Source organism: Lontra canadensis, unplaced genomic scaffold (genome assembly GCF_010015895.1).
Source record: "Lontra canadensis isolate GAN:19392208 unplaced genomic scaffold, GSC_riverotter_1.0 scaffold1, whole genome shotgun sequence".
Lineage (NCBI taxonomy): Eukaryota > Metazoa > Chordata > Mammalia > Carnivora > Mustelidae > Lontra > Lontra canadensis.
Window position 1 is genome coordinate 12512358 of NW_022630995.1, and position 14885 is coordinate 12527242.

At 36.5% G+C, this 14885-nt stretch overlaps 1 protein-coding gene across 1 annotated transcript in view; it reads left to right on the forward strand.

Moving 5' to 3' along the window:
* Nucleotides 1–14885, forward strand: part of TMPRSS11F (transmembrane serine protease 11F) — a 95102-nt gene that overhangs the window by 46984 nt on the left and 33233 nt on the right. The window contains exon 3 of the mRNA XM_032864317.1: nt 13718–13869. Within this exon, the coding sequence (XP_032720208.1) occupies nt 13718–13869 (152 nt within the window). The remainder of the gene's footprint in view (nt 1–13717; nt 13870–14885) is intronic.

Below are 14885 nucleotides of genomic sequence, written 5' to 3' on the forward strand. Positions count from 1 at the left end.
TCAGAATGATTTCAGAGCTATCTAGCTGCATTCCTGGGACCAGAAGAAACCAAAGTCTCATACTCCTCTGCCATCTTAGACCCCTCTATCTCATGTTTGCTTTTGTTTCCCTCACCTCCAGATACATGTCCAGTAAGAAGTCGCTATTGCTGATATCAAAGAGGTTGCTGCCTGTGTTCTCCTCCACGATTTTGAGGTGTCCTGTCTCACATTTAGGTCTTTCATCCATTTTAAATTTGTTCTTGTGTATGATGTAAGAAAGTGGGTCCACTTTCATTCTTCTGCATGTTGCTGTCCAGTTTTCCCAATACCATTTTTTGAAGAGATGGTCTTCAGTCTGTCAATCTTCCGTCTTCAGACTGTCCATTAGATGTTCTTTCCTGCTTTGTTGAAGATTAGTTGAGCATAACAGTTGAGGGTCCATTCCTGGACTCCTACTCTGTTCCGTTGATCTCTGTGTCTATTTTTCTGCCAGCAAAAAACAAACAAACAAACAAAAAAACCCACTTTCAATGCAAAGATGCAGACTTAAAACTTTTTAGTGATTCAGGGTGAACTATTACAAAGCCAGAATAATGAGGACATATGACAGCTTGAATTATGAAATATTTGAAAATGTAACGATACACATAATCATTTTCTATCCTTTTATTCTCAATTCAGTAGAGAGTATGCAGCTGGAGAAGACATATAAGCAGAAGAAACACCATCAGAAAAGCACTTTTCAAATATTTCTGTTCAAGAGTGTTCGATAAATTGCCAGAGTGCAAAAGTGAAATTAAAGAGGATAGCTTAAACTCCATTCTGATTGTTCAGTAAGAACATAGTGAGGCAGACTTAAACCAAATCTCCGAGTTTAATTATTTATGGGTTTAATTAACAAAGGTAGATGTGTAGATTACAGCAACAATTGGAGAGTTGTAATCATAGTCCTGAATTCGAATTCTTTTCCCCGTTTTTGCCAACATTATCTTGTCCAAATTAATCTAAGTATTAGTTAATTCATCATTAAGGAAACTATTAATAGCTACATGGTAAATTATTGGACAAATTTTAGATAAAATGTGTCAACTGCCCAACACCATGATTGACAGAGGGGAGATGTTGCAAAGTAAGAAACACACAAATCTGCTTCCCTAAATGTGAGACAGGAGACCTCAAGAATCCTAGAGGAGAAACCAGGCAGCAACCTCTTTGACAAAAGATTATTAAAAAGTTATCTGCTGGGCGCCTGGGTGGCTCAGTTGGTTAAGTGTCTGCCTAGGGTTCAGGTCACAATTCCACGGTCCTGGGATCGAGCCCCGCATCGGGCTGCCTGCTTAATGGGGAGCCTGCTTCTCCCTCTCCCACTCCCCCTGCTTGTGTTCCCTCTCTCACTGTATCTCTCTGCCAAATAAATAAATAAAATCTTTTTAAAAAAAAGTTATCTGCTATCCGCAAGTATCAAGCAATATGCTTCATTGTCTCTCAATACAGCAAGCAAGAATGTCTGAATTGTCCTAAGAGTATTCCTAAAATTTTTGGAAAGAAAATGTGTTTATTAGAGAGTCAATGTGATAGAAGGAATGATCTCAGAAACACTTAACTGAGATGAGGAAAATTGTGATAGTAGATGTGTAAGTTTCAACTGTAAAATGTGGACTAGGCAAGCAAGGTAAAGAAAGGGAAAATAACTGTGTTCTAGAAATACAGTGCTGAGGTTTAATTATATTACAGTAAAACATGTAGTATAGTACAGGATTTATATAGAAACCACCTCTACTTGTTGAGCTTCAACCTAAATAAGGCATGAAAGAAAAAAATGGGATCAAAATGCATGATGACCATGGATCTTTTGAGAGGACTTAATACTGTCTTTGAAAAATAATTGAATTGTTGTTACTCTCCATTCCCATCCTTAGAATTTCCTAAAATCATTTTATTTTTCAAAGCAAGAAAGTCAAGTAAGAATGCAGAAAAACATTCTACTGAAGTGAGAATCAAAATTGACCATATGAAAATGACCATATTGAAAGGCAGGGAAGACACTTGGATTGAATTATACCTGGAAAAGCTGTCCTTTTTAAAAATGAAAATCAGCAAGTTAATGGCATTTTAATAATTGCAAAAGCATTTATAGTACTCATGGCACTTTGCATATACAGTCTCATTTTATTTTCACAAGAAACTTATGAAGTGTTTTTTAAGGAAGTAGATACTATAATACCCATTTTGCTGATTTAAAAAAAAAACACTGAAGCACAGATATAGTTAAGTATCTTGCTAAAGTCACACAGCTAGTAAGCATTAAAATGGGAATTTAGAGGTAGCAAGCTCCAGAAGGTGCTTCTAAGAACTATATTTTATCTCAACTCAAATCACTCAAAGCAAACTTTATGCTTTTTAACTGACCATAGTGTGGACCACAGTGAAAGGCCATTGTTGGTGATTTAATCCTACTGTGCCCTATATCCACGGCCAAACACTAGAGAGAGGCAGTCTAAGTCTATGGATATTGCTGAGTTTCACAAGTTCCTTTGTGCATTCAAAATTGCATTTAAAATGAATATTATATTGTTTTCTGTTGCTGTTTCTCTCCAATAACATGTGTTCCTCACTATGTGTGTGTTTTAAGGAAAGTTATTAACCTCAGTTAACCCATGTCATTAAAGAGTTATTATTAATCATGGGCATTACCAGAAATGAAGGCTTTTTGGCAAGAAGTAGAGAGAACTGTTCCCAAACAAAATATCTAATGCGTATCTGTGCTTCAGGTTGAATACAAATGCATTAAGACATGTGTAAGACACAAAAAGAATTTCCCCTCAGGGTTGCTGCTGTGAGAACACCCGATTAGCAGATAAATATGTATGCTGTACATGGAGGAGTATACATCATTTACCTTAAACTTGTTTATTTACATTTCTTTAGTACCAAGGATAATCAGAGATTTAAATTCTCATTCTGATGGCATCAACTATCTGATATAGTCACTTCATCCACTTCAAATTAATTTTAGAGGGTTTCTTTGTAACATTTAATGACTTTAAGAACAAACACAGAGATAATGCCCAATGAGGAAGTTATGTGAAAGTGATAAAAAAGATTGAATAATATTGGTCATACTCTGTTAAAGGATGTTTATATAATCCCCACAAAATAACTTCTCTTTTGTTACTTAAACCCTTAGCCAACTCTTCCCCCTTTTCTTCATGTTACTGAGTCAAACTAACCGTATTCAACATAAATTCTTGGCTCTGTTTCTAATTTTGAGAGGCATCACTTACTTGATTGATTTTAATCAAAGCCAAAGCCTTAAATTCAGAATGAAAAAAAAAGCGTATTTATAAAGTTATAAAGTTCTCAGGGATCTGTGCTTTCATCATTTATATTCACCTCATATAGTTCCTATTAATATTTTTTTTAATTCTTAAAAGATGTTTGGGAAATGCTTTCTCAGCCCATCCCTAACTGTCTTCCCTAGGCAGTAAGGACATTTAATCTTTTGGTTTGGCCAACTGGTGGAAGAAACTGGAAGTCTTCACCCAATTTTAATTTACGTGATAACAGGGAATTAGGTTTGTTAATCAGACTGATAATGGTGCTTGGCATACAGTAGGTGCTGGGCATACAGTAGGTGCTCAGTAAGAACCTGTTGAGTGAATTACATGTGACAGAAGGATTAGATCCATTTTATATAATCCTAAGGAAATATAACTAGTGTGATAGATGTAATATTTAGGAATGCATTCCTAAAAACCATCATCAGGTTACTTAAAGGTGAGAGGAGCTTCCTCAAAGAAGTTAGGAAGGAAGGGTTTTGGTTTTGGCTTTTTAAGATTGTATTTATTCATTTGACAGAGAGAGACACAGCGAGAGAGGGAACACAAACGGGGAGAGTGGGAAAGGGAGAAGCAGGCTTCCCCCTGAGCAGAGAGCCTGATGTGGGGCTGGATGCCAGGATCCTGGGGTCATGACCTGAGCTGAAGCAGACACTCAATGACTGAGCCACCCAGGTACCCCAAGAAGGAAGGGTTTTAAGAACAGGTTGGTCTAGAGCAGTGATACGATAAAGGGGACTTTAGCATTAGTAAGTGAAATGGATTAATAATAAGTTATATTTAACTATGAGTTCTGAGAATCTACATATTCCTGGGTAAAGTCAAAAAAGGAGTCTTCATGTCCCTACCCCCATACTCACAAATACATTTGTATCTGCAACCAGTTCCAATGGAAGCAGGTCTCTTTATCAAGACTTTATTCTCTAGAATCCCAGCTTTGCTTTATCTCTTCTGGGGCCCTCTGACAGAAAGGGAATAAATGCCTCAGGTCAATGTCTACCACCTGATTCCCTACAGGTCAAAGCCTGCTCAGGAGTTTCCTATGTTGAAAAGACTTTATAGAGGTGCCACTTGAAAAAGTGCTCCTTGGGTGCATGACAGGTAAAGGCTGGAGAATTTGAACCGAGAGTGATGATTAGGGGCTGTGTGACAGCTGTTGAGGGCTCCATCATGGGGAATCTTCAGGCTTATGTTACAGAGTTCATAGGTCAGTGTGACATTTAGCAGTTGATTCTTGTGAATGTGTCTCAGTGAGAAAATTACATACTGGTAGAGTTCCGTATATCCTCTCTGTTACAGAACAGCTCTGTTTTAAATCAGTGTTATACAGTAGAGTTCCATGAAGCATTAATTTGAGAAAGGGTTTTCAGCCTCTTCAAAATGTTTCTTTCCCCTGCTCAGGCTAAACATGGTGGAATCCTCCTTAACACTTTCTTTCACATTCTGCACCAATTCATCGGCAACATCTGTCAGCAAGGCCTTCAAAATATATTCTGAGTCCAATTATATATTTTGTTCTCCCAACTGTTAGCATCCTAGTCCAAGCCCCCATCATCTCCCACCTGAACTTCTGCAGTGGTCCCCTAACAAGCTTCCCTACTTTTACTCTTCATGCTACCTTCTCCCTCTACCACTGTCTATTCTCTACAGAGTGATGCTTTTAAAAAGATCTTTCCATCCCACTGATCAAAACTCTATAATGGTTTCCCTTCTCACTCAGGATAACATAAAAGGGTCCTTATAGTGGCTGGTTAGGTTATGAACTGTTATGTGACTCTCTCTGACCTCGGCTTCTCTCCTCTGCTTGCTCGCTGCATCCTGGTCACATTGACCTTCTCACGCTTCTGTCAACATACCAAATCTGCTCCCACTTCAGGATACCTATACTTACTGTCCCCTTTGTTTATAGTACTTTTCCCTCAAACATTTGCATGACTCCATCTTCACTCTGTTGTGTCTGCTTAGATGTCATCTTTGCAGAGACATCTGCTCTGATCACCTTAATCCCACCCCACCCCCATATTTATATATAGATTTTGTGTTGTTCACTGTCTGTCTTCCTAACCAGGAGACATGAGGGTAGAGAATATATCTTTAGTCCTGCTATATCCCTGCTACCTAAAATAGTGCCTGAAACAAGTAGATGCTGAATGAATATATGTTGACTGAATGAATTAAATCAAAGGTGTCTTATTAACAGTGTGTTTGGCAATCATAATAACCATAAAACCTTCTTCAGGCAGAAGATGTGATCATTCTAATGCAATATTTTTAGTCATCTAGAAAATAAAAGATTTTGAAGAGCCTGGTGTGTTTTTGAAGGACACACAAAAACTATGGAAATGTTTCCCATATTTGTAAGAATTAAATTACCAAATATTATTGTTCATGTAGCTGCTTTCACAGAGGTGGAGCTGACCTCGCCAATATTATAGCATGGAAAGAGGTTGCTTTTGGGTGCTTAGAATATGGCAACCATGATTTTGAAGATAAGCTATAAAGGGGAATAGATCTTATGCTGGATCTAGAAATCATAGGTCTAAAAAAATTTTTAAAGGGAGTTTTGGAAAGCCCATGAAATTATCACAAATATCCTAGAATGTCCTATATAGTTTTGTATTCTATTACATTATGTAAAGAGGATTTAATGCAATTAACATACCCACCCCCCTGCAATGTACAGATTTATTACACATTACAATAAAGGAGCAGGGTGCTATCTGATTTCTGCCCACACTCTGAAACTTTGCCCTTCTCCATTACCTGCCAAACCAGTAATCTCTAGCTGATAGAGAACCCAATTTTGATGACTAACTCGTCCTTGAAATTCCCCCTGTTTCCCACCACTTTGCTAGTTCTTTATGCTGCCATAGTCATTTACTATCACAGTTTTAGGATATCCTCTCATGGGCCTTTTGAACAAAAGGGCATTTCTTGTCAGAGCCCTTTCATTTGTGTTCCTAGTCTTTAAAATTCTTATCAAGTCTAAAGCATCACGAAAGTATGTGTCATTACTATTTAAATGACTGTATTACTGATTGACTGATTGTAATATTTTTTTTACTTAAGTATAGCTGACATACAATGTTACAGTAATTTCAGATATACAGTATAGTGAGTCAGCTTCTTTATATGTCTTGCTGTGCTCACCACAAGTGTAGCTACCATCTGTCACCATGAAACACTGTTACAACGGTGTCATTGACTATATTCCCAATGCAGTGTTTTTTAAAATGCAGTGTTTATATTCCCAATTTCAGTGTATTCCCATGACTTACTCATTCCGTAACTGGAAACCTATATCTCCCACTCCCCTTAACCCATTTTGCCCCACCCTTCTCCCCTCTGGCAAACTTTAGTTGGTTCTCTATATTTATAGGTATGATTCTGATTATTATTTCTGTTTACCCACTTGTTTTATTTTTCGCATTCCACATATGAGTGAAATCATATGGTATTTGTCTTTCCCAGTCTGACTTCTTTTATTTAGCATAATATTTTTTAGGTTCATCCATGTTGTCCCAAGTGGCATGACCTCATTCTTTTTTATGACTGCAAAATATTCCATTATACATACACACACACATAAACACACACCATATCTCCCTTGTCCACTAAAGAAATATAAGAGTTTAAAAAATAAAATAGATAAAAAACTTGTACAACTCAACACCAAAACAAAACAAAAAAAACCCCACCATTTGATTTAAAAATGGGCAGAGGATCTGAATAGACATTCTCCCAAAGACGTATGAATAGACACATGAAAGATGCTCAACATCATCCCTAATCATCATACAGGTGCAAATCAAAACGATAATGAGATATCACCTTATACCTGTCAGAGTGGCTAAAATCAAAAAGACAAGAAATAACATGTGTTGCTAAGGATGTGTCAAAATGGAACCCACGTGCACTACTGGAAGAAATGTAAATTGGTGCAGACACTGTGGAAAAGAGTATGGATATTCCTCAAATTAAAAACAGAAATACAATATGTTCCAGTAATTCCACTACTGAATATTCATTCACCAAAAAAACAAAAACAAAAACAAAAACTCTAATTCAAAAAGATATATGCACCCCTATGCTTATTTTAGCATTGCTTACAATAGCCAAATTATGGAAGCAGCCCATGTGTCCATCATAGATGTCTGTATTATTTTAAATGCTGCAACAACCACAATGAAGACAAAGGAGAGTTACTCTCCTTTACTACCCACAATCTGACAAGGTTTTGATTCACATTTTCTAGCATTGGCAAGTCTTCCCATAAAAAGAGATTTCTCAAAAAGAACCACACTACCATCAGCTGAACTAAATTAGACTGTTTAAGTCATTAACATGGTTTTCCAAAATCTCTTAAACTCTTCTTACTTCTCATCTTCTATCCAAAATGCATGAATTGTTTTCTTTTGTTGATTTTATCAATTTTTTATTTGCATGGTGATGAAAAATACTATTCATTGGTTTTTGGTTTTTTTTTTTTTTGACTTCCCAATAAATTCTGTGGTCATATTCCTATTTAAAAAGGTGCTTTTATGATAATGATAAGTTGTTCTACTTGCAAGCAAGGAGTAAACAGGAGTAGGATGTATTTAACCACTGTCACATGCTAGAGAACGCCCTTGACCTTCAAGGGCCCTGATCAGTCATCACATCCTCTAAGAAGTCTTTCCTGTAGGCCTTCTTGTCCCTTTCCTAAACAACCTATATTATTCAATCCTCCATGTTTACTTATCACTATACTTGGTAAATCTGTTATTTTTCCTATGACACTGTATTGATTTTATTATTTTATACCTTTCTACTCTACCATAATCTCCCTGAATACAAAGTGTATTTGTTTTTAAATTCTTATATCCCCACTGCTAGGAATATATTAGGTACATAATAAAAGTTTCTTAAGTAGAATTGAATTAAGTGTAGCAAAAGGACATATAACAATCCTACTGACCAGATCACGTATCATGTGGGTCTAGGTATGTTTCAAACTCAGTACTAACAGAGCTTTGTCTAAAAATACTTGACATATTTTACATCAATAAACTAATTGTAATTATTACGGTAGTGTGACAATGTAACTTTGGGACCTTTAACCATGAACTCAATAGTCACATAGTAAGACTACAGGAGATAAAAAGTACTGGAAAAGCTTCTAGTCTATCTGGAGTTCAGAGAACATAGATAATAACTGAGTTTACAAGGAATAGATCAAGCTTTGCTTCTGCATCAACCAATAAAATGCTATAGTATAAATAATAGAGATATTTCATTTATTTAGTATTTCTATTAGTTATTGTTAAATACCTATTACATATATATGTATGTGACCTGAAAAGCAGATTACAATTAGTAATTAGAGAAGCTGAGAATTAGTCTATCAATGTTAACACCAAGAGTAACACTAATGGTAAACCAACAAATAATTATTCAGTAATAGCACAAATGCTTTCCAGTGATATAACCTTAGAGAATCAAGCACATACACACACACACACACACATCCACTGTAATATGAAGTCTAGACATGGGAAAAATAATGTCAATGTATTTCAGTAATGAACTGCTTTAAATCCCAATTTCATAACTGAATTAACTAAAACAGATTAAAAAAAAGACAGTGTAGGGCGCCTGAGTGGCTCAGTTGGTTAAGCAACTGTCTTTGGCTCAGGTCATGATCCCTGAGTCCCGGGATCGAGTCCCACATTGGGCTCCCTGCTCAGCAAGGAGTCTGCTTCTCCCTCTGACCTTCTCCCCTCTCATGCTCTCTCTCTGTCTCTCTGTCCAATAAATAAATAAAATCTTTAAAAAAAAGAGAGTGTACTGTGCCAAAACACATGCTGCAAAGTGTCTCAAATTAATGGCTTAAGTTATACCAAGCAAAATGACAGGCAGACTATAAATCCCAATTATGAACTTGAAAATTAATTCTTTTGCCATCTGACTCTTTTAATTATTCCATCTCAATAATGTCCAGTAGCTGTATTTGGTGATTAAGGAAGTTTTACTCTAGCTTGGGGGTATCTCTTACCATGTGAGTGCCCTCTTGTGACTGGTACAGTCCACCTGAACCATATATGCTTACATATGTTTTTTTTTAAATATTTTATTTATTTATTTTGATAGAGAAGGAGAAAGAGAGCACAAGCAGGGGGAGCTTCAGGCAAAGGGAGAGGGAGAAGCAGGCTCCCCCTGAGTGGGGAGTCCAACATGGGACTCATCCTAGGACCCTGAGATCATGACCTGAGCCAAAGGCAGATGCTTAACCAACTGAGCTACCCAGGTGTCCCCGCTTACATAAATTTCAACTTAACTCTTTAAAAGGATACAAATGGATTAATTTTGAGAATTCTGGAATAAGAATAATTTAGGCACTGGGGTACCTGGGTGGCTCAGTGGGTTAAGCCTCTGCCTTCGGCTCAGGTCATGATCTCAGGGTCCTGGATGGAGCCCCGCATCGGGCTCTCTGCTCAGCAGGGAGCCTGCTTCCCTCTCTCTCTGCCTGCCTCTCTGCCTACTTGTGATCTCTGTCTGTCAAATAAATAAATAAAATCTTTAAAAAAAAAGAATAATTTAGGCACAAATAGACTATCTTCATTTTTTACAATTTAACATAAGAAACACACATGCCGTTTAATGTGCGGATATATAATAAAGGGGAACTACTTTCTTCTGCATACTTCTGCTTAAATTATGCTAGTTAGAACCACAATTTATCTGCTATAAAAGTCTCTATTTTAAGAAAAGTTCTGTAAAAGAAACTGGGGAAAAGCAACTCAATTCCAGTTGCTTAAATAAACTTCCTTAAAGTTTAAGACTGAACTCTCTGAGAAGTGTCATATGTCCAAAAGTCAGCCATCTTCTATACAATAATCTTAGAGCTAAGTACAACTAGTTATTGAGAGGAAGCAAGCTTTCTCACCTATTTATTTAGGTATGACTACAGTGCTTATCATCAAAGAAACTGCCTTTAAAAGAAGACATAGCTCTGAGACTTAATTGTTAATTCTACACAAGTGGCATGTTGTAGGGGGGCTGTATTAGAGGTTATGTTTGTTCTCTTCATCATATCATTTGTGAGGCTGTCTGCAGAGAAAGGTATAAGATTGAACTTTTTATGTACATCATTTTGGTCTGGGATAATGTACTTAGTCTGCTTTATATACCAGAGTTAAATCATGAGAATGAAATAGCTGGTCTCTGGAGCGGAGAAGTCCCCAGGGAGCTCTTTTAGAGCCATTATCTGTTTGCTACAAACTCATGAGTCTTGTCAAGGTGAGCCTGGCTGATTTTCAAAGCTAGATGTTTTGGAGACTCCTCTCTCAGGTTTTAAAAGTTGGGATGCTCAGTGTGGGATTCAAACCATTTGCTCCTCAAGAAAAAGCTCCACGTTTTGCATTCCCTCCCAGTGGTGGGTCGCCATGCCAGGGTTGTGGTTTATGGTGAGATTATATCTCAGCTTTTCCTACCCACTTCCATGAGGTTTCCTTCTCACTTTCTGAGAAGTAGTTTTCAGGTTTTTTCAGAGTCCATTGTTCCATATGTAGCTATAGGTTCTGTGTGTCCGTGAGAGGAGATGAGCTCAGGATCCTCCTGGGTCGCCATCTTGAACTGGAACCAACAGTTGCATCTCAGAATTATTTAGCTTTTGTATGCAAATGATTATTCGGGTCTAGGGTCTGGACTGTGTTCCTCTCATTCATCTTTCATGTATTCAAAGAACAGCAACATTTATGTCAGGAGTAAAAAAATCTTCTTTACCATGATGCAATGTTATCATGACTTACTGTGTGTCTATAACCCCCCAAATTTGACAGAATTTGATTCTTGTCATTTTTTTTTTGCATCTTGAAGGGCTCAGATAAAAACAACCAAATCGCCAAAACTTAGGAAAAAAAGGAAGTGAGGAAAAAAAAGTGACAACCAAAATATCCACAAACTAAATAATCAAGAATACTTAATACCACAGGTTTTGTAGATGGAGACTTCAATTAGGGTGAGGAAGGAGGTATTGTATATGGGGATACTAATAAATTTTTGTTTGTTCTGGGCTGTGTGGTGTCAACTTTAACAGTTGCTTTTATTAGAGTCATGCAAACAGGTGTCAGTGACACAACTGAAATAAAATAAGTCAAAGAGAAAAAGGCATTAAATGGGTACTTTCCATTTGGCTCAGACCCAAGTGTAAGGATAGTACATTGGTCATTATTAACAACATTGATGTCTAATTGAAATCACTGTCTTTTCCTTTAATCCTTCTCATCTTGCCAGGAGGCACAATCACTTATCTAGACATCAAAACAAGGGAGCCATTAATCCTTTCCTTGTCCCACAACTAAGTAAACAGCCAACAAAAGTCAAGGATTGGAGCTAAATCGATCTCTTCTCCACCCCACTGCTTTGGCCTTGACTCAGGTCCTCATCATCCTCACCATCTTTCTCCTGCACCTTCAAAATAACCTTTAAACTGGACTTCCTGTCTGCACTCCTGCTCTAATCCCCATCCTATGATTATCCTAAATTCTCAGTCTGATTACAGCTTTTATTGGCGCCCTGTCTTCTGCAGAGTCAATTTCAAACTTTTTACTTTGGGTTATGGGACTCCTCATGACCCAATCAGTCCACCAGCCTTAGCATATCCTCTTTCTAGTACAGTAGTGCTGAGAAAGAATGCAATCATGCACATACTTTCGAGACCACAAATTCCTCAAGGGCAAAAGCAGTATTTTATATATTCACTCCCAGTGCTAATTACAGTACCACCCCCTACACTTCCTGTTTATCAGAGACTTGACTTTCTGTGGTTTCAGTTACCTATGGTCTACCTGAAGCAGGTGATCCTCCTTCTGACTTGGCAGAAGGTAGTAGTAGCTTGATGCTAGTCACAGTGCTTGTATCATTCATCTCACTTCATTTCATCACAGAGGCATTTTTTTCATCTCGCATCATCACAAGAAGAAGAATGAGCATGGTGCAGTAAGATGTTTTGAGAGAGATCATATATACATAACTTTTATTACAGTATATTGTTATAATTGCTCTATTTTATTATTACTGTCAATCTCTTACTATGCCTTATTTATAAATTAAACTTTATCTTACATATGTATGTATAGGAAAAAACAGGGTTTCACACTATTCACAATTCCAAGCATCCACTGGGGATTTCAGAACATATTCCAAGGGAATAAAAGGGGACTACTATGTTAGTAATGAATACCATTTCACATCCTAAGCACCCCCCCCCTTTTTTTGCACATGGTAATTTTTTTCTGTTCTTTTCTCCTTTTTTATGCCTGGAGAACTTTTAACATTCAAAGTTTAATCATGTCACCTGATAAAACATCCTGACACAGACCTCCAAAAAGTAAATTGCTTTCTATTCCTGCATCAAGTTTTGTTTTGGCACATTTCACACTATATATTAATTACTTGATTCTACATCTGTATCCTCTTATGAAAGAGTTGAGTTTCCAATAAGCAAAAAGTATATCTTAAAATTTTTGTATCTCTGGGCATCTGAACTGCTCCTGAAACATTGTTGTAGTGTGGTAGGTACCATCTTAAGAATGCTATTATCTCATTTAATGAATAAGTTTACAATAAGTATTGTTAAATAAGATTAAAAATATAAAAACATAAATTATCTTACTTGAATGATATTAAACACTGAATGTTATTCTGTTATTTGGAAAATAAAGTTAATAAATTTTGATTAATAAATAATCAAAAGATTGATAATCTTAATAACAAGATATTTTGAGTGGGGAGATAGTACGTGAGTAGGGATAGGTAAAAGTCAAATGGAAATAGTCTTCTTCGGGACTGGAGTCTTATCAAGTACAATTCACAATTTCTGATTTCATTGGGAGTACTAATAAAATATGAAGAACCATAATCAGGTCTTCAAAAAAGTAATGTTGCTACTTTTAAAAGAAATCATTAAGAAAATTCTTAAGGTCATTAAAAAAGTATTCATATAAAGGTTTTTTAAAAATTTTAATCAAGTAGAATTGATGAGATTATTGTATAATTCTGTTGCTAGAAACTCCCTTATTAAAATATGAAAATGTTATTTATAAATTACCTTTTTAATAACTTAATCTTTGTGTTTCACCATTCAAATATCAAATTGCTAATATGTCAGACAAAATGCCATAGGAAGATATTCTCACTTGAATGTCAGTATCAGTAGAACTTTAACCAAAATTTGTACTGTGATTGGGGTATTGGGAAAGTGTATACAAATTAAATCCTTGTGTTCTTTTCAAGATCTAAGTATCCTATTATTAGTTAGCAGTATAAACTATATTTTTAGAGGAATGTAACAAGTGGACATAAAGTGGAATCATAATGACTTTCTTATTGTTTTCTTAATGTTTCTATTATCACAGACCACTTGAATTTTCAGAAGCTGATTACCCACGAGTTGAATATCAAAGAAGACAGCAGTTTTGGGATCCTATACGTCTAGCTCTTTTCACTTTGGCAATTGTAGCAATCATAGGAATTGCAATTGGTATTGTTACGCATTTTGTTGTTCAGGGTAAGTATCCAGGTCACATTTCTATTGCCTAATGCTAAGTGCTCTATGACTTAATATCTTGAAATTCTCTCGTATAAAAAATACTATTTGCATGATATTAAAATTTTAATTACTTATCTCTTATTGATGTTAAATTATTGTTTGCTCCAGTATTGAGTTGAGTGTTACATAGTTCCAGCCAGTGAGACTTGCAACAAACATTATTACATGGATAGACACATCTAAAAAGTGATATAGTTTTGGGACACCTGGGTGGCTCTGTCAGTTAAGCATCTGCCTTCAGTTTACGTCATGACTCTAGGATCAAGATCACTGTTCAGCTGGGATTCTGCTTCTCCCTCTCCTTCTGCCCCCACCCCCACTAGTGCTCTCTCTCTCTCCTCTCTTGCCCTCTCTCTCAAATAAATAAAAATTTTTAAAACTGATAAAGCTTTAAAATGAGAAAGAAGAGTGAAAATCTTAATCTTTAAAGACAAATCACACCATGTACCAAGTTTCATATTTTTTTTCCAAAACCAATATAAGGCAGCTGCTTAAGCTATAGCCAATCAAATAATTTCTTTGATTTGTTTCTGCATCTTCTCTTTACCAATCTCCCCTCACTCCTGTTGGTGGAGGGGTCCTAATCACTTTTTGTTTGGTGTTGCCCAACTGGAATTACTATTTGTTCACATTAACTCTTGAAAATGTGAATGTGCCCCAGTTGATTTTTTTTTTTTTTTTGAAGATTTTATTTGAGAGAGAGACAGAGAGGGTGAGCAGAGGGAGAAGGACAAGTGAACTCCCCACTGAGCAGGGAGCCTGAACCCAGGATCCTGGGATCATGACCTGAGCTGAAGGCAGGTGCTTAACCAACTGAGCCACCCACGTACACCAACCTAGTTGATCTTTTAATATCAACAAATAATTGATGGTTGAGGACATCCCTGCTAGGCTCACCCAAAAGGGGTTATTTACATGACCTGAGCAAGGATTGAACAGTGGGTGGCTAAGGATAGTAGTAGAAATAAAGAGTT